General features: G+C 42.3%; 1 protein-coding gene across 3 annotated transcripts in view; it reads right to left on the reverse strand.

Moving 5' to 3' along the window:
- CNTN6 (contactin 6) overlaps nt 1-24303 on the reverse strand; it is a 128253-nt gene that overhangs the window by 99391 nt on the left and 4559 nt on the right. For all 3 annotated transcript variants that reach the window (XM_058031963.1, XM_058031961.1, XM_058031962.1), the window contains exon 2: nt 4456-4593. In XM_058031963.1, the coding sequence (XP_057887946.1) occupies nt 4456-4510 (55 nt within the window). In that variant the 5' untranslated portion in view covers nt 4511-4593. The remainder of the gene's footprint in view (nt 1-4455; nt 4594-24303) is intronic.

The raw sequence follows: 24303 nt of genomic DNA on the forward strand, positions 1-24303 counted from the left end.
AGTGGATTGGAGGGTGACAGTGCCACCTCTCCAATGACACTGCACAAACCAACAGTCCATCAAACTTTCTCCATAAAAGAATGCAAACCAATAAATTATTTACAGAAAGTGTGTGAGAAAGTTCGTTACAAGAATGTAAACATCAGAAGGCTCAAAAAACCTTAAAAAATCAGGGTGAGAGAGTCCTTGGGAAATGTGAGTGGCACTGGTGTCACTTTGCCCTGAGTGGGTTTAGGTCAGCCTGGTGGAAAGCCTCAGACCCCCTCACATCCCTAAAAGTAACTTACAGGGCACAAGGTTCCCTTTGCTCTGTCTCTGCTGCACCAGGAGTGGTTGTTGTTCACTGATGTTGGGGAATGAACTGAACCTCCTGGCACCCCACAGCACCAAACAAAAGTTCTCCAAACGCCACTGCTGCCTCTCCTGGGAGGGACATTGCAGTACCAGCCTTGCGAGTCCCTCACAGAAATTCAGCTTTTTATTTCCCAAAACCACAGTAACCTCCTTGCTGTCTGAGGGACACCTAATTATCATCATTGTCTGACTCATCAGCAGCTCTCCAGGTGCTTCTGGTTGTTCAGGGAAGCCTCAACATTTCCAGGCTGGACTAGTTCATCTCCACATTTTGCTGTTAGAAATAGCAAAGATGTCACTTGTCTTAAAATATATGGTGTGCTGTTCCATCCCTAAAGGTGCTGTTATGCCAACAATAAATCTGCCAGACACTGCAGGCAGAGTGTGGGATGTGCTGTGTTCAATATTCATCCTGCTGTGACCCAGAGGAGGATCAGGACACTCTGCATCAGGAAATGTCTCTCTCTAATTTAACAGTTTCCAAAATGATGGGCCAAAAGCCCGGCCTGGGAGGTTGGGGTTGCACCTCAGATTGATTTGGAGGCCAGGAGCCAAAGGGCTGTGTGAAAATGCAGCTGATGCCTCATTTCCAAATTCAGGTCAGACTGGCTTGGGATATTTCTGCTGTCCACAGCCTGAAAGAATTCAGGGCCATTCTGCTTTTTCCTTGTCTTTAATCCTGGAATTCCCTTTGCTTGCACGGTGGGGCCAAGACCATCAGCAGAGCAAAGGGCAGTGACAAAGGACAGTGACCAGGGCCACCTCTCCATGTGTGCAAAGGGATTTATTGGAAGGGAAGAGGCCACCAGGAATCAGGTCAAAGAGGTGCCATTTCCCTTTAGGAACAGGAGGGACACAGAAAATTTGGATCAGCTGTCCAGGAGGAAGACAGACCCTTGGAATTATCAGGAGGTAATTCCTTATTGGTGCAGGAGAGAATGGAGGGACCAGAGAGAGACAGGTGAGGGAATTTCCTCCATCCTGATGGAGAACCTGAGCTGGCACCCCCAAAGAACAGCCTGAGCTGCATCTGATGGACACTTAGGACAGAAATATGATATTAAAAATGAAAATAAAATTCTGTCTTATCAAGATATTCTTGGCAACCTGCCTTGCACAACAACTCCAGAGGAAGCAGCACAATCCAGGAGCAGCCATAGGAGCAAAACCTGAGAGAATTTTGGTGTGAAGAGACAATTATTTTATTTTATTGAGCGCTTTAGACAGGTCTGTTCATTTCAACTTCCCCAAATCCTGTCTACATCTTTAATCCAGAAAGTGAAGGCTCTTTCCTAACATATTCATATCAAATAACGTTTAAATTGCAATGATGTCAGGAGATGGTTGTTGTACATCCCTATAGCAAGTACACAGAATTTAAAGTAATGATCTCTGAGTTTATCTTCATCACCCTTCTTGCCTCCGGTGCTCTGCTTAGATCAGATTATCTCATTTAAATAGCAATGGGTTATGAAAAAAAAAAATCTAATCTGTTCCCTCGCTGTGTCACTGTGCATGCATTACCTTATTTTATTTTGTCCCCTAAGGCACTGCAAGAAAACCCTAAAGACCCTCGTTGAGACACATAAAAAAGCTTTGCTGGAAAATAAGAGTTGGAGGGAACATTATTCTTTCCACGATTCTTTGCCTATAAAGAGAATATAGAGGGCAGTTTGATTTTTGAGTAATTGAATTGCCATTTTGGGGGGCTAATAATATCCAGTTCTTCTGCACAGCGCATTTAATCCTGAGATTTAAAATTAATTTATAGGTCAGAATCATTTTCATTCCGCATGTCAGGTGGAATTGAGGTAGAAACAAGGAGGAAATGAGTGACCAATGCCATCCAACACCCTGAATTACCCTTCCATCCCCAGCCACAAAACTGCTCTGCTCAGCACCAGGGCTGCTTCCTCACCTTCCCACTCTTTTCTATTATTCCTAAATTGATGTGAGCCTTCCATGTGATAAATCAGAGAAGTTTTGCCATAAGTGCAGTTTGACTGTTACCATCAGGCATATTTCAGAATGTCATGGAGCGAAAATCAGCGGAGCTCTGCTGAAATCAATGGAGTTAATTTATACCCAGGAATAAATTAACTTATCCCAGTGAAGTCAGTGGGAGCTTTTGCTGTTCCTTTAATTGAGAGCAGGAGCAGGACAAAAGGGCCGTTGTGAGCTGCTCTTGGTGCCTGGGAATATGGAACATTTGCATTTTTAGCTATTTTTAAGCCTTTAAAAGCTGAACATGTTCATCTAAAAGTGAGCTCCCAGTACCTTTTAACTCAGGTTTAAAGCCTGGGACTGGGCTTGTTAAAGAGGATCCTCTGGCAAGAATGATGAAGATGACAAAAATTAAAGCCTGGGGGGAAAAAAAAGGAAAAAAATGAAGGAAAAGGTTCTTTTTGGAGATACAAATCATGGGTGTGAGAATATCTTGTCCCTCATGCATCTCTCCTGCTCCTCCAGCCATTCAGATTCCAGGACCACCATCCATTTCCCAATATTTCCCAAGAAATCGAGGAATTGCAGGGGAATCCTGTGCTCTGACAGAGTGCTACAAGTGCTTTACTCAGAGTAGTAAAGGAGGGAAGGGTCTGTGAGAGGAACCCAAGAGGGCTGAGTGGGACAATGAGGAATTAAAGCGAACATTTGGGTCCTAAACACGTGGTTGTTGAGATAAGTTCAGCAAAGCTGGGCTTAAATGAGCAACCGCTCACTTGGAATATTTTATATATCACAATATTTTTATATACTCCAAGATTTTTAGTCCTTAATGTTCTGGCTGTTTGTTACTGAAATAGCAACTTTGTATTGATTTAACAGAAAGTCTGATCCTGAGATTTGCTTTTTTTTTTTTTTTTTTCATCCTGAGGTTTACATTTCACATTTAGATAAAACAGCATCGAGGTTCATTTAAATTGTATTTTAAAATGGTACTGAAGTCTGCCCTCTGCTCTGTTTCTCCACTTCAAACAGCTGCTGACTCATGCACTACATAATTAATTTAAGTACCATTTGAGGTTACTTTAATACAATTTCCTTGTAAGTACATGAGTAATATCCTGGCTATTTAGAGTTCAATGCATTAATTGGAGACAAAAGTCAGTTGTCATGGTTTCTATCACAGCCACGTGTGAGGGGTCAGTCCATCCCCAAATTCATTAGAACCTCAAAGAGTTCAGCTCCCACTCAGTGCCTGTTTGGAGAGGAGCTGTAATGAGCCACAGGAGTTAATCCCATTTTTATGGCTCTATGAAGCAGCATTGTCAAGTTATATGCTTTTAATTAGAAGAAAGGTTCAGAGCAGGAGTGAACTCAGAGCACCAAACCCTCACTGTGAGCAATGCCCAGCCAGGCAGAAAAGAACATTTTACCTCACAATATGCTACAAACTGTTGATATTTTAAATAAACACAGGGGATATTCAGGAAGGAGAATGGGGGGAGGCATTTCTCCTTCTTCCAAGCACATTCTGCCCTCTGATCCAACCTGAGCAGTGTCAGGGTGGGAGGATGAGGGTCCATCACCACTCCATTGTCATTGCATTTGCTTTGGGCTTTAAGCAAGATTTTCTTGCCTTTTTATGCATTTATATTGACAGTCCTTATGATTCTCACCCTTCATAAATAAATAATTTAATTTGCCTTTCAGTTAACTGTGATTTAAAGACGCTTCACTTACATGGAAGCACTTGAAGGGTGTGATGTGAAATGTGGAATCCAAACCATTAATTCAGTGCTCCCAAACTGGTCTGGTTTTCAATCCAGCCTAATTTGCTGATATTGTGGCCAAGGAATGTTTTCATGATGTTGTCCCCCAAGTAACAATTGTTCTTATTTCTCACTGTTACAGCTTAGACTATTTTTTAAAGCTATTGCCTGGATTCCAGCTTTCTTATGCTCCTGAAAAGTGCTTTTCTGGTTTAAAGGCAGCACCTGGAGTTGTTCAAAATTAAAGTGTGTCCTAATGAAAAGCTCCTTAGTCACTTGTTCATACAAAAAAGGGCTGTTAATTTTGGTAATTGCTGCTTCTTTCTCCAAGAACTATGACACTGACAGAGATTTATCAATCACAAACACTAATAGTGGAACATTTTACCTGTGCTGCAGCTCATGAATGGCAGCAGACTTATTAGTTTCCATAGCAACACCATCTCCACTTTCCAAGGTCAAAAATTCCTCCCATCCAATCAGTGGAAGAAAGTAAAGTGTGTCTTCCTGTGACTACCTGGATATTCTGCAAAAACAGGAAGAGATATTGGGCAATTAAAGCACAGACCGCAAATCAATACCCCAAAATTCCCCAGGTAAAATCACCTCGTACTGCACCTTTTGGAGACTCAGGCACTGCAAATGCAATGGAATGGGATCATCCTGGCACAAAAAGAATTCCAAAATGAAAATCACAGGTAATGTTGGGGTTCCTCCCATCCCCTCCATGCGGCACACAGACCTCTTGGATGGGAGGGAGTTTCTTCAAGTAGGAAAGAAAAATCTGCCTGTGCTCCCTCTGCCAGACTGTGCAGGGATGGAGGAAAAGGTGTTTGGAAAAAATGGGCTTTTTTCAACTGCTAAATGTTCATCAAATGTTAAGATATTTCTTGTTCCATCAAAGGGAGCCCCTCTGGATCCAGGCTGGGGGAACTGGAGAGGAGAAGGCTCCAGGGAGAGCTCGGAGGCCTTGCAGGGCCTGAAGGGCCTCCAGGAGAGCTGGAGAGGGACTGGGGACAAGGGATGAGGGACAGGACACAGGGAATGGCTCCCACTGGTAAAGAATAGGTTTGTATGGAATATTGGGAATAAGGAATTGATCCCTGGCAGGGTTTGAGATGGAATTACCAAAATGTGCCCCTGGCAGTGCCCAAGGCCAGCTTGGACATTGGAGCACCTGGGACAGTGGGAGGTGTCCCTGCCATGGCAGGGGTGGCACTGGGTGGGATTTAAGGTCCCTCCCAACCCAAACCATTCTGGGATTCCAAGATTCCATCGTGGTTTGGTTCTGATCCCAGCCAGGATCCTTTGGTGAATGTGTGATCAATCATTGATCTCCCACGGGAGCAGAAGGGATCACAGTGTCACACACACCCCATGTAAAAAGACAAAAACACCTTTTCTGTGGGAGGTTTGATCCTTCAGAAATGAACCATCCCCAGTAAGGATTTACATAACAATTTCCTCTAATTTCCTTTGACATTTCAGTCAACAGATGATGAATTAAGGCAGGAAAAAGTATCTGTTTGGCCTATACTCCCAAAGGGCAAACGAGTGATTTACTGTGGGGGATCAGTTCATAAAGCAGCTGAAACCAGAAATCACTTAATAAAATGAGTTTACAAAATTGTAAAATCATTCCAAACCTTTTAAGTGCTGAAAATTTTCCACTGAGAAATTACAATTATGAGGCACACTTATGGATACATATTCTCTTCTCGATTGACTCATTTTTCACAGCAGTGTGAAAAGATCTCATCCAGGGTTGCCCTGGAACTTATTGCTCATAGGGTGAGAGAGATGTTTTTTTAGAAAATTAAGAAATCCAAATCTCCTGGAAGGGACTTAATTTTGTTAACATTTTCTATAAACTTCAACTATAAATATGCAGGTGGTCTCAAGGGAGACCCTTAAAATCCTGAGGAACGATCAAAACTTGACAAGCTTCTAAATTTTGGAAAAAGAGGATGGAAAAACCCCAGAGTTTCTTTCAGTTTTTCATGATGTCCTACTTCACACACAGCTGTGATCTACTGAAGAACATTTGCAAAATTTATAAGTGTTTGAAAGGAAAAGGATTAAAAAGTATTGAATTATAATTCTGCCGAAGTAGAAACAGAGAAGGATGAGCTGGGTTGTACCTTTTTATATCAACCCTGCACCAAGTGGCACCTAAACAGCCTCAATCAATATTTCCTTTCTTTTTTAATACTTTTGGGTGCTTTTTTAGAGCACTTGCCTTCAGTCCAGGTTCCACTCCAACCCCTCCTTTAAACCACCTGGTGATACTGAAGGTAGGCATTGATTATTTCTGCTTCAGTGGAAAACCTGGTGCTTTCTCTTATTGAATCACATCATATTTATTTCACACCCTTTCTCCTGCTTGTCAATATTTGTCTTGAAGCTCCCGTACATATCTGTGATATCTGAGACAAAAAAAAAATAAATACCCTCTTTAAATATGTTTTCCCTCGTCCTTCATGAACAGAATGTATCCCTTCAGATCAAAAACTGTAAGTTAGGATTTTAATTAATTACTTAGATGTCATCTAATTCTTCCTGTAATAATTTTGTGACTTTACCTGTCCCAGTTTTAGATCTTTTTTCCCTGGAGGAGGGAGAAGATTCCCCAAGCAGCCAGGGCCTGTGTGCAGCACCCCAGGGTGAGGAGGCTCGAATTTCCCATTTGCTGACAAATCATCCTGGTGGGTGCCAAGTTGGCTGTTAGCAGATAACAACCAGCATTTGTCTGCAATTTATCCCCTTTTGCTGCAGTTATTGCCACGAATTTTGCACATTTTCCTTGGCATTTCAATCTGGATTCCCCTCCTGTGCTGGGTATTTTTCTGTGCTTGTTTTCTTGGACAGGGAGCACCTCCCAGTGCTGGTCCCATTCAACTCCTTTTCCTCAAGATCTCCCAAATATATTCAGTTTCTGGTCCTTCCACATTGGGTGTGTGAGTTATTTAGTGCAGAAATCCCATCTAAAGGCGCAAGAGTTGCCAAAGAAAATTGGGGAATGGACTTCGACCATCCAGAGTTACATACGTCCTGATATTCCAAACAAAAAGTATTCCAAACAAAAAATATTCCAAACAAAAAATAACCAATAAAAGCCAAATAACTGACCAGATTTACTCACATGCTGCCTGATATTCCTAACAAAAAATAACCAATAAAAGCCAAATAACTGGCCAGACCTTGCCTTTTCCAAGAGGACATATCCTTTATTTTGCAAGGAAATATCCTTTTGAAACCCTCCCTGCTTTCTATTCTCTTCTTGTTGGGTTATGGATGAGTCTTTTGGAACCCTGAAACAAGAACCTGCAGCTGCCAATATTGAGAATATACAACCCAAACTCTTTGTATTCATAGAAGGCATTGATCAATCCTCAGAACTGTAATTCTTCTGCTCCTAGGACTGCAAATTATGGGGCATTACTGTAAATATACACACACACACACAAATATTTCCTTTAAGTTACCCAACTGTTTTATTCCCTTCCCTTTGACATACACAAGGACTGAACTGGCAAGCAGGCACTTAATATTTTTTACAACATCTTTCCAACAGCTGCTTCCATGGGATTATTTACTGTCAAACTAAATCAAGAATAAATGAAAAAACTGAAATATTTATAGCATAAGAAAAATCTGGTTCAGACCAGAAATCCCAGACTGGCATTAAATCAAGAAATGTAACAAGATAAATTCTGCCATCATACCCTTTGTTTCCTGGATGTGCTGCTATCACTTATTCTAATTGTTATGCCATGGTTTGAGCAGAGAGATGGATGGAAAACAAAATATGTTAAATGTGATCATGGGGGAAACATTACATTTCCCCCTAAAAATCCTGATTGTGTGTCCATTTGTCAGCAGGATGTAATTTACACAAATATGTTTGTTACAGAAGGAGGCAACATCATTTTTTGTTGTTTTCCCATTAGAGAAAACAAGTCCACAGGAAAGAACTCAGTCCTCAGATAATTTATACCTGTCATTTTCACTTCTGATCTGTGAGGAAGGAGAGATATTTTCTCTTGGGACATCCAAATGTGTGGGATATATAGGAGGTGAATATATGGAAAAAGGTGGAAAAAATTCCCAGGTCAGCAATGGATGAGTTGAGCTGCACCTGCTCCTCCTTGCAGACACTCTGGGTAATATTGGAAAGAAAGGACACAAAACTATTGCTGCCATCAAACATTCCCTCCTGGACATCTGGAATATTGAAAAATTCTGTCTAAAAGTAGGATTTGAGTGTTTACTTGGCCCTTGGCACACGGAGGCAAAGGCTCTCTTGTTGTGGGGCTGAAGGTTTCAGTTGTACTGCTGTTTTCCTTGGACTTTAGAAGGGAACAGGCTGTGCATTCATTTATTAATTAAAATAATCTGACATATATTTAACATATTAATTTAACTGCTAATGTCTTGCTCTTCACTTATCCCAACCTGGTGCCGAGGCTTTGGTTTTCAAGACCTTTAATTTCTTCAACCATTTATTTTTTGAGTAACAAAACATTTACAGGACCAAATCTATGACAAAATACAAAGCTGCTCTTCTGGTGTCATCTGAATTTTCATGAAAATAAGCCCCATTTCCCACTTCTGCCACAATTTTCTGTAAAGTTTTCTGCAAGTAAAAGTTGGTTCAGGTGGTGATGTGACATTGAACTGGGGTAAAACCTGTCAGGCCCTGGGAATGATGAGATTTTGCTCTCAGCTAAATTCCAGCAAATTGACATTTTTACCCATGGCAAAATGTAGCTGTGCTTGCAGAAAGAGCAACTTTTTGACCTGGTGGGAGAAAAAAAACCTAAAAAGTGTAACAACAGGGATTTGGGGCCAAATTCCACAGTGGTGCTGGTGGGGGAGCTTCACTCCTGGTTTATTGGTGTGACCATCTATGGAATGAGATCTGTATGGCAGAAGAAAGAAATGGAAATGTGGAGGGAAAGGCTTTAATCCAGAGAGTGCATGCACAGCCTTTTTATTCTGCAGCCTCAGCTTTCCCTCCCACCAGCTTCCACACATCTCTATTATCTTCTGAGTTTGGCCTTCCACACTTTTGTATTCCTCATGTGCCAGGAAATAAGTCTGTCCCAGCCAGGCTTGCATTCCTGGCACACCATTGCTCCTGATCTCTCTATTGTCTCCTGAGCACCTGATTCCAAGGCATCTAATGTGAATTTTCTCATGAATGCCAATGATATACAGCTACATTTTTCTTTTCAAACTTTTTATCCCTGAGGCGCTTTCTGCACTCAAAATATTTTCCAGATATCCATAGCAGAGTGAATAGCAAACACTCGCAGCTACCAGGGCAGGAGCAGAAGCGACCAGGTTGCCAGGCTCCAGCAAGATTTACGTATGCTGTTGGAGTTCTCAGTGCTTATTTAGAATTATTGAACCATATTTTGAGGGAGAAAAGCACCCCGTGCTATTTAACAAAGGTTTCCGATACTGATCATTCCTGTTTTTCCTCTCTCACAAAAGGACTTGGATTTCCATTTGGTTTTCACTCCTGACTGCTATTGCTTACTTTTCCTAGGGAAACTGGAAATATTGTGGCTCGTTTGCAATTCAGATTCAGTGCATGGAGCCCTCGGGGAGGGTTTAAATCTTGTGTTTTCAAAACATTTTCCCAACCCCGAGCAAACAGCTCGTTGTGTTGCAGGTGACATTGAGAACCTACATGGTGGGACACTACAGTGGCTTTTGGTGCCTTAAACTCCCCAAATTAAGACATTTGAGGAGGAATGGGATGGACTTTCTCTGGCGTCTGATGAGGCCTCACTCACTGTCCCGGACTCACCAGCATTGAAATGGTCCTGGCACAGGGAATTTGTGGATGCACAACCCTGGAAGTGCCCAAGGCCAGGTTGGATGGAGCTGGGAGCAGCCTGGGATGGTGGAAATGATGCCTCAGGTTTAACTTTTATATTTTTCAGATTCTGTGCTGCTTTAGTGCTGTGCAGTTTTGAGTTTCACATCAGGGCATGGTGACCTCTGTGCACAGAGCAGGGAGACAAAACAATTCCTGCTCCAGCTGGGCACCAAGGACAAATGACCCAAATCTCAGCCCAGGAGCACAAACCCCGTGGGCTGGAGAGAGAAAAACAAGCAGGGTGGGACTGCCTGGGCTAAAGCTGCAATGGGACAATGAACTGCAAGGTGCAAATGGAGCAGAACTGATCCCAGGGACAGAGCCCGTGCCCGGCCGTGCATTTTGGGGCCATTTTGGTTCATCTTGGGTTCAGCCCTGGCTGGGCTCTGGTGCTGCCCAAGGTGGGTCCATGGAGGAGATGCTTTGAATAAATCCCTGCTTTATTCTGTGACTCTGCCCAGCCTCTGCTCTAGGGCAGCCTGCTCAGGGCATCAGAAGCTGTCCCTCCCCATGGCACACGTGGCACTGGATGGGCTTTAAGGTCCCTTGCAACTCAATCCATTCCATGATTCTAAACATCCTTGTCAGCATTCACACGTTCTTTAACAGCCAAGTACAAGACAAGGAAGGATTTAAATATCTTTTAAATTATTTTGATTATTTGCTGTGTGCCAAACCTTGTGTGGGCATCCCAGCTGTAAATAACCCTGGCTGCACAGGCAAGAGCCAATGAGAGAGTTTGTTGTACTTAACCCAAATACAAAGGCTGAAAGGTAGAAACCCCAGTGGGCTGTGCTGTTGACAAATCAGCATTAAAATGTCTTTCAACAGCAAAGTGCTTAAGTGATAATGAATATTACAGAGAATAACCCAGTCCTAGCCCTCATGCAGGTGTAGCTATCTCATACAACCCCATTTTAAGCTGTATTTTGACACCCTTTTTTAAAGTTTATACACTATGCAATGCCAGTAATCAGCCTGAAAGGGCTGATTGCTCATTCTTTGGTTAAAACAATGCTGCTCTCATTTTAATCCCTAAATAAGTGGGAATGAACTTCCAACACCTGTGTGAAATCTGTGCTGGAAGTGTTGGTGGGATGAAAGCATCAGTTCAGCCCTCAGAGATTTGTGGGAACTACAGGAGAGAATGAGAGAACATTTTCCATGTGAATTAGAGTTTGGAAGTTTTCATCATCAAGATAATTTCCAACAACAAGAAGATTCTCTCACAGTCATTTAATACAGACTGCAGCAATTGCTGAGCAAACACTGAGATGGAAAAAGTCTGATAAAAATGCTTCCAACGCCTGGCTGAAATGTAGGTGTGGATCAATTTTCAATGCAATACACTATGAAATAAAGTTTTTGAAGAGATCTGAAAGTGTTAAATTTACCAAATCTGATAATATCACTTTTGAACCAATTATTACTTTTCTTTTAACTTCTTCACGAACACTAAAGCTGCAGATCTTGATGGCACCAAGCACTGGAATGAAGAGCACACATTGTTCTTCCCAGGTGAAAAGTTTAATATCTACTTCATATCTATGAGTGAAAGCTTAAGAAAACCTCCTTCCAAATATTATCAGTGTAATAATGATTAAAAAAATTGATTCTGTTTTGACTGAAGTCAGCAGCAAAATTCCCATTTCTTCACTAAAAAGAGGATCAAAATGAGAATATCATCAAAAGACAGTGTGCAGGTTTCTTCAAAGATATGGAGGTTAATAAAGGAATTGTTGATAAACTTTTACAATAATATTTTGAAGACTTAATCTCTTTCAAGATCTCATGCAGCAGTTGTTTCTCTCTGAGCCTGATATCCCAGCAACGCTTTCATTTGTGCCACCCTAAAGTCTCTTATTAGGTGTTGGCAGTTTAATCTTCTGCTTCTTCACATTCAATATCCCAGATCTTTTTATTAAAATCCATATTAAAGGCATTGTGATATCTTTATGGGGCTCTCCTTTCAAATAAACAGTATCTTTAGTATTTATTATTTTTGCTGCTGCACTTCTTACACACCTGGTCCTCCAGCTGGTGGCCTTCACAACACCTTAAAAAAAAAATAAATAAAGGCAATTTCTTTCCCCACTGGACACAGAGAATTCCATTCCAATCCACCAAACTTTCTTCCCAAAGGGAATGTGGAGTTGAGCAAAACATCCCTGGAGTTCTGGAGTTGGAGAAATGTTCTTTTGAATCAGGAGGTTCAAGGACAAACACCTGCAGAAGGGACCAGGGCATCCACCTGCCACTCCTGCCTCAGAAATTTCTGGATCAGGGTTAAAATTTGCCAAAAAAAAAAAAAAAAAAAAAAAAAAAAAAAAAAAAAAAGAAGTGAAACTGAAGCTACTTTTAGACAAGAACCTGGAAATCTTCCAGATTATTAACAACTGGCTTTCAGCCTGTCAGGAAGTATTAATAGTACCATGAAAGGAAATTATGAACTGTAGATTTCCCCCGAGAGCTGTCAGGAAATATTTGGATTTTTTAATAGCCATATACTGCAGTGCAGCAATAAATAAAGTGGCCAGGACTAGATCTGGGCTGACCTGGGTGACCATGGATTTAAACCATGATTAGGTGGAATTCTAACCAACAGAAATAGGAACAAGCAGGGCTGCAATCCCAGGGTGACTTTAAGATTAGCTGAACCATCCATGACCATTATTTTTGCCCAAGATGAAGGCTGTAATCATTTTATTTGCATTTGTGCATGCAGGGGTGTCAGGAGGGAAAGTTAATTTCAAGGCTTATTGTTTAACAAGTAATGATTCAGTGTGAAATGAGGATCCTTCCCATCCCCTTCCTCCTTGTGATGCCGTTGCTGTTTATTGCTATCATTTAGAATCTCTTGGATAATGAGGAAAAGGAAGAAAATAATCAGCTGGTTTCTGGATGAAATTGGACTTAATTTAGCATAATCTATGTATTTTAAGATAGGGGACACAGCCAAGTGGAATAATCAGAGCAGCAAACAGATTGCTTTGATGTCTAGACAGGTTTGAAGATGATCTGGAGATGGGATGAGGAATACAAATGATTTCTGTCTTCTGCTGGAGCTCCAGAGCTGGATGCTGGTGGAATGCAAAAGGAGAGGAGGAAGAGGAGGAAGACGAAGAAGTCCTTTAAACAACACCAAGCTGGAGTTTCTAAAGGATCCCCCATGGAAAATCCAGAAGGGTTTGGGTGATCCAAGAGGGATCCTGAGCCCTGGGTGGGTGAAGGGGATGCCCTGAGGGGGCTGCTCCACACCAGCCAAGCCTGGCAGGAGGAAGGACAAGGACTGGAAATGGGGAATGTGCTGGAAATGGATTCATAGAGCTTTGCAAATAACTCTAGATACTTTGGAGAAATAGAACTGTGAAAGATGCATTGGAATGAGACCATAAGGGGTGATTTTAGATGATTGGCTTTAAGGCATTTACAGCGTGGGGTGGCTAAAGCTGACAGGCCAAGAAATGCTTATAATGTATTGTAATTAAAAAATAGCTGGCTTCTTATTTTGATGGCATGAATTCTAACATCTGTATTTTCTCACCCTTCTCATGAGACTCAAAATGGAATAGAAGTTTTTAAAACACCTCTCAGTTGCCCCATCTCTGGGTCAGAAAAAGGCTTAATCCAACAGGAAAGCTTCTCTGCCCAGAGTGAGCAGAAATTCCACTGTTCTCCATTAGAATTATTGAGTTATTAATTCCACTGTTCTCCATTAAAATTATTGAGTTATTAGGGTTTAATAAATATAAATAGCCATGTCCTTCTTTAACAACTTTAACATTAACCACTGTTTAGATTTTGAGAAGATGGCTGTGTTTCAAGTCAGGGAATAACTTATAGACTTTTTTTTTGTATTTAAATTGGCAGTTTGAGAAGAAAGCTTGATTATGAGCTGTGTGTTTGAGTGTATTGGAGAAGAACATGTCAATGTGAGCTAAATAGAGGTACAACTTCAGATTCATTTTATTACAGAGAATGTTTTGGCGCATTTAGAACAAAATTATCTCTTTTTCCCTTTTTATGCATTAAATATGTTTTTATTTTTGCTACAAGTTCCATATGAACATTTAAATTCCCTCAAAGTCACTTCAAAGTCATTTCACATGATCAACTGTATCAGGTTGCTTGAAAATCATGATGTAATCCCGGGCCTAAAATGAATTTATTTGTGATTATTTGTTGCTTATTAATTAATTCCTTCTGCAGTTCATGCTCTTTCCTAGAACTCATGTATGAGCTGTTTTTACCAGTGGGTAAAAGGAAGAGATAGAGAGAAACATTAATCCATTTTATGAGTTTAATTACTATTAGAGGCCTGCTTTGCACATGGCAGATGATTTGTTAGAAATTGATTTTATTCCTGGATAATTGCCCTGCACTCCAAACAAGTCACACACGCAGGGATTGATGCATTTGCATCTGCTGGATATGCAGCAGACAATTCCTACAAACCCAGAACAGGTTAGGAAAGCAAAATGTTTGCTGGAATAGTAATCAGGATTTAGGAAAGTTTTCCATTCCTGGGTACACTAAAGAACTTGAACTTGCTATTCTGGAGGTGTTCTGGGTTTTTAGCAGGTAAACAGGGTTGGCTACTCCAGGGTGAGAGCAGGAAAACCTTGACCTTCATGGAAAAATGCAAATTTGCACCAGCTGGGAACCAGGACCAAATCTATTTGGCAGAAGAACTCTTTAAATTTATCTGGTTTATGATAAGAATAATAATTTTACTTAGAGTCTCCTAATACACAGAGAGGTATATTTAGGATGCACTTATTTATGTATGCAGTTATTTTAAATAAATCTATTCCAAAATTCAAAAACGTGAGGGGCTGTGAAAGGCCAGGACTGGATATAAATATTTAGCAAGAGATTTATTTCTCCTGGCAGTGCATTTTTTTTTTCCAGAGGCAGAACTTCCTTTTCATTTCTGCTTTGTTTCCTCATCCATTAAACCGGACACTGCAATCTAACAGGATTTTCACCTGTTGCCTTTTAGCATCAGCTCTCCAAGGAGCCTCTTTTATCCCCTTCTATTCAGTGCTTTCATTTCCACTCTCTTTATGCACCAAAATATGTTGTTGGAATCACAGAGAATAATTGAGAGGAGACAATGCCAAATGATCCGGTTTAACACAGAAATGAAAAAGTAAATTTAGCACTGCTGTCTCACCCCAGGCCGTGAGGAGCACTTGGCAAAGTCCTGATGCAAATGATTTTGCTGCTTAAGTGCCCAAATTACAACAGGGTGCTGGGGAATTATTCCAATTATTCCCTCACCACCACGGTCCTGAGCACCCAGGAAAAGTGCAGGGAAAACTCAAAATTAACCAGAGAAATCTCCAGAGGGAAAAATCCTGAGGGTTTCAATGATGTTATTGCGAAATATATTTCATATATTGTGAAAATTCCATGTTTAGCTGGTTCTACCTCCCTTTTCACCCCCCTGCTCTGTATTTTCCTTTCCAATTTTACATCCTATTTCTGTGTGCTTCCCAAGCAGTTCCTGCACCCTTAATCCATTTTGTGCCATTCTGGTGGCACAAGTAGTGAAATTTCTCTGGTTTCATTCCTGCATCAAACTGTTTGTTGTAAACTCTTACAGTTATTGATTCAGCAGAATTGAAGAATATCAAAATCTGTCTTTCCACAGCAAAGGGGATCTTTCCTCATTCTCTTATCATTCCTTCATCCCTTATCAAAAGCAACTTTTTGCCTTTTGGAGGCTCTACCAAAGCACATGATTTCACCAAACTTCTTACAAAGGTTGTCCTTTGTTTTAAGAGAAAACCACCACATTTAGAACATATAAAAACAATGTTCTGTCCCAAGAAATCCATGACTGCATTATCAAGGAGTCACACTTTCATTTTCCACATGGATAAAAACAAAACAATTCAACATCCCAAATTTCCCCTTCCTTTTTTAAAGTGCCCAAGATAAATTGCCTTCAAAACAGGAGGCTGGTGATTTAACACTGCTAATATGCCAGAGAAAAGCAAGGATTTGTTCAAGGAAAACACTGAATTTAAGGGGTCTTTGGAATTTAAGCTCCCTGCTTCGGGGTCTGTCTAATGCCAGCTTTGTGGAATGGCTGTTCCATAGCAGAAATTGCTAATTAACAAATTTTCAGGTGCATTCTTTGCTGAAGGATCACTCTCATATCAGCTGCAAAAGATGGATTTAGGTGTCTTGTTGAATTTGGGTACATATTGAAAGGAAAAAATAAATCCTTTGATTTATAGTTTGATTGGTAAACCTGAACAGTGAAACGCCGTGGTTACAACTCTCCTTCCTCTCTGGGGACTCTTTCCATGGGACGAGGATCTAAATATTTAACAATAAACTTTCATTTCCAAATCTTTTTTTGAGCTCTCAGGAAGCTGTGCTGGTTATGCCCCATTTCAGGGAGGTTCAGACCAGTTTCACACCAACACTGACACCAGTTCAGAGCCACCTTTGGAGCCTTGGCCAATCCCAACCTGCTGCTCCCCCAGCACTATCAAACCCATCCCAACAGCTGCAGAAAAAACACTGTAAAAGCCTCATTTTCAGCTCACATCCCTGCAAAGCTGCTCCATCATCGAGTTTCTACACATTTCCTTGGAACTGCAGTGGTAAAACCCCAAAATAGTTTGGTCTCTAATGGGCTTTAAAGTGCTTCTGGTTTAGAGGGAGAGACTTTGAGGAGGATCCCGTAGTGAAGTGTCTGCACTTTGTCAAGCTCATCACACCTTCCCTGGAGTTCTGCTCTTAATAATGCAGATTGTTTCCTGGATACTGCAGCTCTTCCCCAACTCCTTGTCATGCTCATGTCTGATTGTGCTCATAAATTCCTCTAATAACTCCTGCTGGTGTCACTCCGTGTCACTCTGAGCCTTGGCTCGCGCTCCCTCTCGCAGCCCAGGCTCTCTCACAGGTTCAGCAAGAGTTTAGGAGATGGAATGGAGATGATAAGGAGGAGATGGCCCTGCTTTTCAGGCTTAAAAACATCCATTTACTGGTGCTGATCTAAATAATGGACTATTTCTCTTTTTCCCCTGACACATAAAACAATGTTGTTGCCTCATAATGACACAAATCCATTTTTTTCACCAGTTCTGTGCTGAGAGCAACACAGGGATTATTTCTATTCCTCTCTTGGTCTGCTCCTCTCACAAAAATCTGTCATCCTTTAAGGGAAATAGCAAGCTTGGGGTCTGAAGGGATCCACTCTGTGGCATTCGCATTTTCTGAAAAATCTCTTCACCCAGGATTTTTCTCTGGGGAAGCTGAGAGGCCTCAGAGAAAAAATGAAAACAAATATTGTCTCATTTGCTTCTCCTGTGTTGTGCTCATGTGGAATGTGTTTGGGGATTGTTTACCCACAGGTGATTGTTCCATTGGGTTCTGCTGTGAGTTGTTTTCACTCTTTGGCCAATTGGTGCCAAACTGTGTTGGGACTCTGGAGAGAGTTACAAGTTTTCATTATTATCTTTTTAGCCTTCTGTGAGTATCCTTTCTGTATTCTTTAGTATAGTTTAGTATAGCATTTTTTAATATAATATAGTATCATAAAGTAATAAACTAACCTTCTGAGAACATGGAGTCAAATTCATCATTCCTCCCTTCATCACAATACCACTGTCTTTAGATTTTCTTTCTTTTTTAGACAAACCAAAAAAAGTTCACCACCATGTACTTCAATTCCTTTGCCCAGGCAAATCCCACAGCCACAACTGCTCTGTGTGGTGGGGAAATCACCCAGGAATTAATGGAGATAATAACATGCAAGGGCTGCTCCAGCCCAGGGAAAGGAAACATCCCACTGAATTCAGCAAGATTTAGATCAGATTCCCCAAGATTGGAGCTTCACTTAACTTATGAGACAGCCTCAAATTGGCTTTTACTCTGTGTGTATCTCCAGGTCAGTGCACTCATACTTCAAGCAGGACCTACTGAGTAAAAGCTCCTTTTATGTTTGTGTGCTTGGCTCCAAAAAATAAAACATAAAAAGAAAGGTCTCATTTGCTGCCGAGTTTTGCTCCTTTGCTTTGAAATTACACCGGGAAAAATGATGTTGTGTACAGGCCAAAGGATATTGCAGAGAGAAAAGTTGTATTAGAGAAAGAACATCTTAGTCATAAGCACCAGCACTGCAGTGCATTTCCTCACTGGGGTGGGGATCATTCTTTCTGAGAGATTTTCCAGCCCTCCTGATCCAAATCACCAAAGCCACGCTGATCTCTATTTGAGCAGCCCCCAGGCTGCTGCTCAGAGCTCCTTCCCTTCCCTCCATTACTCACATCCAGCAGGAAATTCCTGCCAGGAAATAACCAGAGTGTGCAGCTACACCTGAACATCTCTTCTACACTCATTCCCTGTCCCAAGCTTTATGCCCTCATCATTTTCCTGGATTACTTTTTATTATATTTTCTGATATTATCGACTGTGACATCCATGTGGCCAAGCTGGGCAGCCACAGGCTTGATGGAAATAAAAGCTGTCCCCTTCAAGAAGATTCCAGGCAGTTTGTTTCTGTTTCCTTTGGTCTCATTAGGCTGCCACCACAAGATTAATGGTTTGGGTTAAGAGTAATTTAGTTTATGGCACAATAGGTATGAAAGGTTATTCCTTCTTATGCCCTCCTCACATAAAACCTCCCTTAAAAAAAGCAAAGTCTTTATGTCTCAATAAACAGAAGCCACAGAGAAATTGTGTAACAAATTACATATTGGATAACCATCTATAAAATTTTATTGGCTTATGAGGTTTGCATTGATTTGAATTTTACCCAAAGCATTACTGCTCCTCCAAAACACTGAAATAACAGCAAAACAGAAACATCCATTAGGGTTTGTTTTTTTTTTTTTTAACAGTGAAACACCTCTGAGGAATGTGAATTCCTGGGAACAGCCTGGAGATGCCCTGTTCCTGCCCTGAGTGTGGCTCACAAGAGATCAGCTCTTCCTGCTCATTCCAAGCCCAGCCTGGGCTGGAGGTGTCTCGGAGTCTCTGTGGTCAGGATGACCCCAAGATGTGTCAGAGTCTCTTTTCCCAGCCTGGCAGCTGAAGAAGGAGTCAGGATTCCTCTGTTCTGCTTTTCAGGGTTGTTTATTTGCTGTTTTCTATAAAATTCTTTCTCTGACTCACCGAGGTCTTTCCAGCAGGTCGGGTTCAGGCACACTGACTGCCTGGTGTTATCTTTTTATACTAAAAACTACCTGTACATTATTTTCAATAATTTTCCAATACCTATCACCTATGTTAGACAGTGAATTTCTACTCTAAACCAATCCAAAAGTGCCACCATCACTTATTGTGTACATTATTTACAATAATTTTCCAATACCTATCGCCTATGTTAGACAATGAGTTTCTACTCCAAACCAATCCAGAAGTGCCACCATCACCCAGAAGATGGAGGCCAAGAAGAAGAAAGAAGGACAAAGCATGCCCAAATCCCTCAATCTTGGCTTCTGAACCCCCATTCTAAAAACTCAAAATTCTACTTTTCTATCTCATAACAAACTGACTATCATTCTACTTGAACTTTTGTGGCTTGTGAGTCCTAATATAAAGTTGGTAATTGTTTTTTCCATGGGCTAAAATGGAAGGCACAGGTGTTTTTAACCCTGTGCCAAGGTCTCTGTGCCCCTGTCAGGGTCTCGAGTGCTCCGGGGCAGCCAGAGGAAATTCCTGGGCTCTGACAGGAGTGCAGAGTTAGGCTGGGCTTTAGAGGAAAGCAGGAGTTTAACCCAAAGCTCTGGGGCTGACTGATGCAGTGAGACCTTCCTGGAGCATCTCTTGCGCCTTTGGCTGTGCAGGGCTGGCACTGGATGGTCCCTAATTCCCTCCCACTCTGTGCTCTCTCATTTAATATCCTCACAAACGCTTTCTCACCTGCTTTTTGTTCCCTCAAAGCGTTGCTTTTGCCTCTGTGGATTCCAGTGAGAGGTTTTATGGTTTGCTCACACTCCAGTGAGCCCAACGGGGCCCCCTGGTTAGTCAGGGCTGGGCTTTTATTTTTGGGTATTGCTGCTGCTGCTTCCCTGGCTGCTCAACCCACCCCCTCAGCATCCTCCAACAAAGCAGTTTCCTGCTAATTCCTTTCAGGGCTTAGCTGGATTTGGAATCAATCTTGCTGAGAAAGTCAGCCAGACAAAGAGGTAAAATCGTGACAGGCTTAGTCATTTTTGTTTTGCCTGAATCAGTGAGAAAGGTGCTTTTCTTTCTCAGCTCTTCAGTTCAAATGGAACTTTCATTCTGCTAATTTTTGACAGAAGTTTGATTTTGGGGCTGTCTCACCTATGTCTTCCAAATCAATCCCCTGAATCCCTAACCCAAAGTTTAATATCATCCATTATTCAACACCTTCAGTAGGACTAACTTGAAATGAGTAATCTCTGAGTAAAGCTGTGCAATTAATGCTGAAATACCTCAAGTACAGAGGAATTCCAAACAGCACTCCCCACAGCTTTCCTCAGAGCATCCCAAAATGCCTCTGAAGTCTCTTGTTATCAGCATTTCTCTGAGATTCGTGGTAGATCCTGGCTCACCTTAGTGGCCATTTTGCATTAAAGTGAAAAAAATATTTTTCCTGTAAATTCAGTTCCACACCAACTCTTCTTCCACTGAGCTTTGCCCACTTTGCTCTATCATTTTTATCACTCTTTAGTTTGCCATATCAATTATTCCATAGGTGCTGCTCCCAACCTCAGCCTCTCCTCACTCTCACCATGGAAGGGTTTTTCACACCCTGGACTTTCCCTTCCCCTTGATGTATTTTTTGGGCTGCCTTTGGACAAATCTCCCACTTTGGCAGCCTTTCCATTCTTTGTAGCTCCAACAGGCTGTGTTTTATTTGGAAACATTGCATTTACTACATCCTAAAGTGGTCATTATTGTTCAGCTGTGCTCACCACTGCTCCCCTTTCCCTCCCCTCTCTTTCCAGCTGCTTTCCCAACTTACCCAGCGTGTCCAGGCTCACTCATCCCTGCCTGCACCAGATTCAGCACAGTTATGCTCCTTCCCCCCAGCTCAGTGTCCTCAGAGGAGTATTTAGGTTAAGAACAGTTTATTCCTGGCTGGAACTGCAGCAACTGTGGGCAGGTTCATAAGCCAGGATTCTCCTTCGCTCCAGGCAGCTGAGTGAGAGCTGAGGTGATGGAGTCAGACCTGGAGAGGGGGATGGAGCAGCCCTGGCACCATGTCTGGGCATGGCAGCAGCTCAGGGGGTGGATAATCCTATTAACAGGCAGGAAAAATTGATGGAAAAGTGGCCAAATGGAGCATTAAACACCCAGCTCTGTGTTTGGCACACAGGGAACAGGAAGGGCTGTGTAAGACCTGAGCAGGAGCTCCAGGGAGCCCCACATGAGCAAGGGGTACTTCACAGAATCCTGGGATTCTGAGCTTGGAAAAGCCCTCCAGGATCATCCAGTCCAGCCTGTGCCCAATGCCCACCTTGTCCCCAGCCCAGAGCTCTGAGTGTCACCTGCAGCCCTTCCATGCAACACCTCCAGGGATGGGGGTTCCACCTCCTGACCCTTCCTCACCACACCTCCAGCCTGGCACAGGTGATTTTCCTGGCAATTTCTGCACAGACTTCAGCCTGACTTCATCCTGCTCAAAATCCGCTTGGTACTTAAACAGCAACAACAAATATTTGGAGCACATTCAGCTCTACAAGAATTCTCTCCTTTTTTTAAAAAAAAAGGAGTCTGTTTGTTTCTTTTTATGTAAATTTTTTCAGAGAATCACAGAACACTTTGAATTGGAAAAAAAAAACATAAAATAATCTTGTCCCAACTCCCTGCCATGGGCAGGGACACCTTTAGCCCAGGTTTTTGCAAAGGAATTCATGAATAGCTGTTCCTATTTCAATGATGCAGGAAATACAGATTTTCCTTGTAAGATCCCTCTGACAAGCCTTTCCCCTGTGGCTCTGCCCTCACAGACAGATGGGAATGCAGCTGCCCAGGCATTAGAGTTTTATACCAAATATTGGTATCTATTTGGATTTTGGGGTGGGAAAATTGAAAATACAAAGCTAACTGATGGATTTGGTGGAATAGAGGAGCCTGAGCATGTTCAGGAAAGAAATTAGACCTGCACCTCCAGTGGCTGTGCAGTCACACAGGAGAGGAAAGGGTTAAAGATAATATTTATGGCTTTTAGCTTTGTGTGATAGCTCCAGAAAGGGCTGGGTGACCTCTGTGGAGAGGCTGCAGCAATGTGTCACCACTAATGATATCAGTGCTGAGGGAAAGGTGGCAGTTTAAGTGACTTTAACAGGGGTAAAACCTCTAACCCGCTGAGCAGCCCAAGTGCTCCCTCTAAACCAGCAGCCAAAACAATTTCTGGGAGAGAAATTCCCTCTCTGGGGCCTGCAGAGCTTCCCTGCTATTGCCATCCAAAGGAAAACCAACCCATCAGTGGGGAAATAAGGGAAATGACGGGAATGGATCAGTGTGAGGAGAGTCTGGAGGTGCAGTGTCAGGGACAATGACAGTGCCATGGGTAAAACAGGGTAAAACAGCTCCAGGGTTATCCCCCTCTGTCACTATAGGATGTGAAAAAACACAAGTGCAAAACCACTGTTGTCAAGGTGAAGGAAAAGGGAAGTTTATTTTCTGACTGCAACATTTATAGCTTTCCAAAAGTGACAGTGGATTGGAGGGTGACAGTGCCACCTCTCCAATGGCACTGGTCAACCCAACAGTCCCTCAACTCTCTCCTCCTCCATAAAGGAATGCAAAACAATGAGTTATTTACAGAAAGTGTGTGAGAAAGTTCCTTACAAGAATGTCAACATCAGAAGGCTCAGAAAATCTTAAAAAACCAGGGTGACACCCTTCTAAAGCATCAGGAGCAGTGGAACAGTGGCTACCAGCTGATGGATCAGAGGAGGGAAACTGAGGCACAAGGTCATGCTGTGGGTGCCCAGTGTGGCTCTGTGCTGGCTCTGTTGTGGGAACACAGGACATCCCTCTGGCTGTCCTGGAGTGCCAGGACCCTGCCAGGGGGCTCAGAGACCCTGGCACAGAGCCCAGAATGCCCCTGTGGGTTTGATTATGACCCATGGAATAAATTACCCTTAGATGAAGATCAGCAAGCCATGACATTTTAAATAGAATATTAGTGAAGTTATCATGGGGTGGAAAAGTAGATTTGGGGGTTTTTGGTATGGGGGTTCAGGGAGCAAGATGGAGGGAACTGGGCGTGTCCAGCCTTTCTCCTTCTTCTTCTCTACCTCCATCTTCTGCTGTGATGGTGGCACTTTTGGATTGGTTTAGAGTAGAAGCTCACTGTCTAACATAGGTGATAGGTATTGGAAAGTAATTGTAAATATTGTACAGGTATTTTTTAGTATAAAAAGATAACACCACCCTGGGGGCAGGGAGAGTGCCTGGAACTGTCCTGCTGGATGGACCTTGGCTGGACAGGAGAAAGAATTTTATAGATAAGATACAATAAACAACTTTGAGACTGAGAAATGAAGAGCTCTGACTCCTTCTTCAACCATGGGGCAAGGAAAAGAGACTTTTGAACTTTTCTCATGGTCTCTCTGATAAGCTAAATATCCCGAGACTCTGTGGAGAATTTTGGGTTTGTTTTCCTTTCCTTGGCTCCAGGACAAATCCCTTGGAAGGTGCAACACCCAGGGAAAGGCAGGGATTCACAGATCCACTGCTCACCAGCCCAAATTCTGCCCTGACTGAGGGTTTTCAGCTGAGGGTGGGACTCTGGGTAGGCCATGTGACACAGCTCTCTCATTTAGCTGATAAGAATCTCCACCTTATCTGGCTTCCTTTCCAAATGGAGGGAGTACAATTTCCAGGGAGGTTTGCTCTGGTCCCGCTGCTTTTGTAATTTCATGGTAGGATTATCAGAAACTGCTGGAAGAGATGAAGTTGCAGAAACTTCTGTGCTTTTAATCCCCATCTCTCTCACCAAAGGCACCGCTCGTGTTCTGCACACACCAAACTGGCTGAGGGAACGTCTGGGAGAAATGGATTTGAATGGCTGAAGAGCACCAGGGTTTCAGAACAGTGCCAAGCATTCTGTGATCCAGACAGGCCCATTCCTGATATCCTGACCCCACAACAGACCAGGCAGTGGGAAAGGTGTGTTTGAAGCAGAAATAATCACTAAATGTCTGAAAACTCATTCATTTCAGTGAGAAACTTGGTGCAGAACTGTCACAGACATCTTTTATGGAAAATCCTTTCCTTAGGATTTTTCCTCCTGAGAAGCTGAAAGGCCTCAGGAACAAAATGTAAACAATGGTTATCTGCTGCTGTGTAATGCAACAGGTGCATCTGGGATTGGTCTCGTGTGGTTGCTTCTAATTAATGGCC

This window comes from Melospiza georgiana, chromosome 11, assembly GCF_028018845.1.
Source record: "Melospiza georgiana isolate bMelGeo1 chromosome 11, bMelGeo1.pri, whole genome shotgun sequence".
NCBI classification, from domain to species: Eukaryota; Metazoa; Chordata; class Aves; order Passeriformes; family Passerellidae; genus Melospiza; species Melospiza georgiana.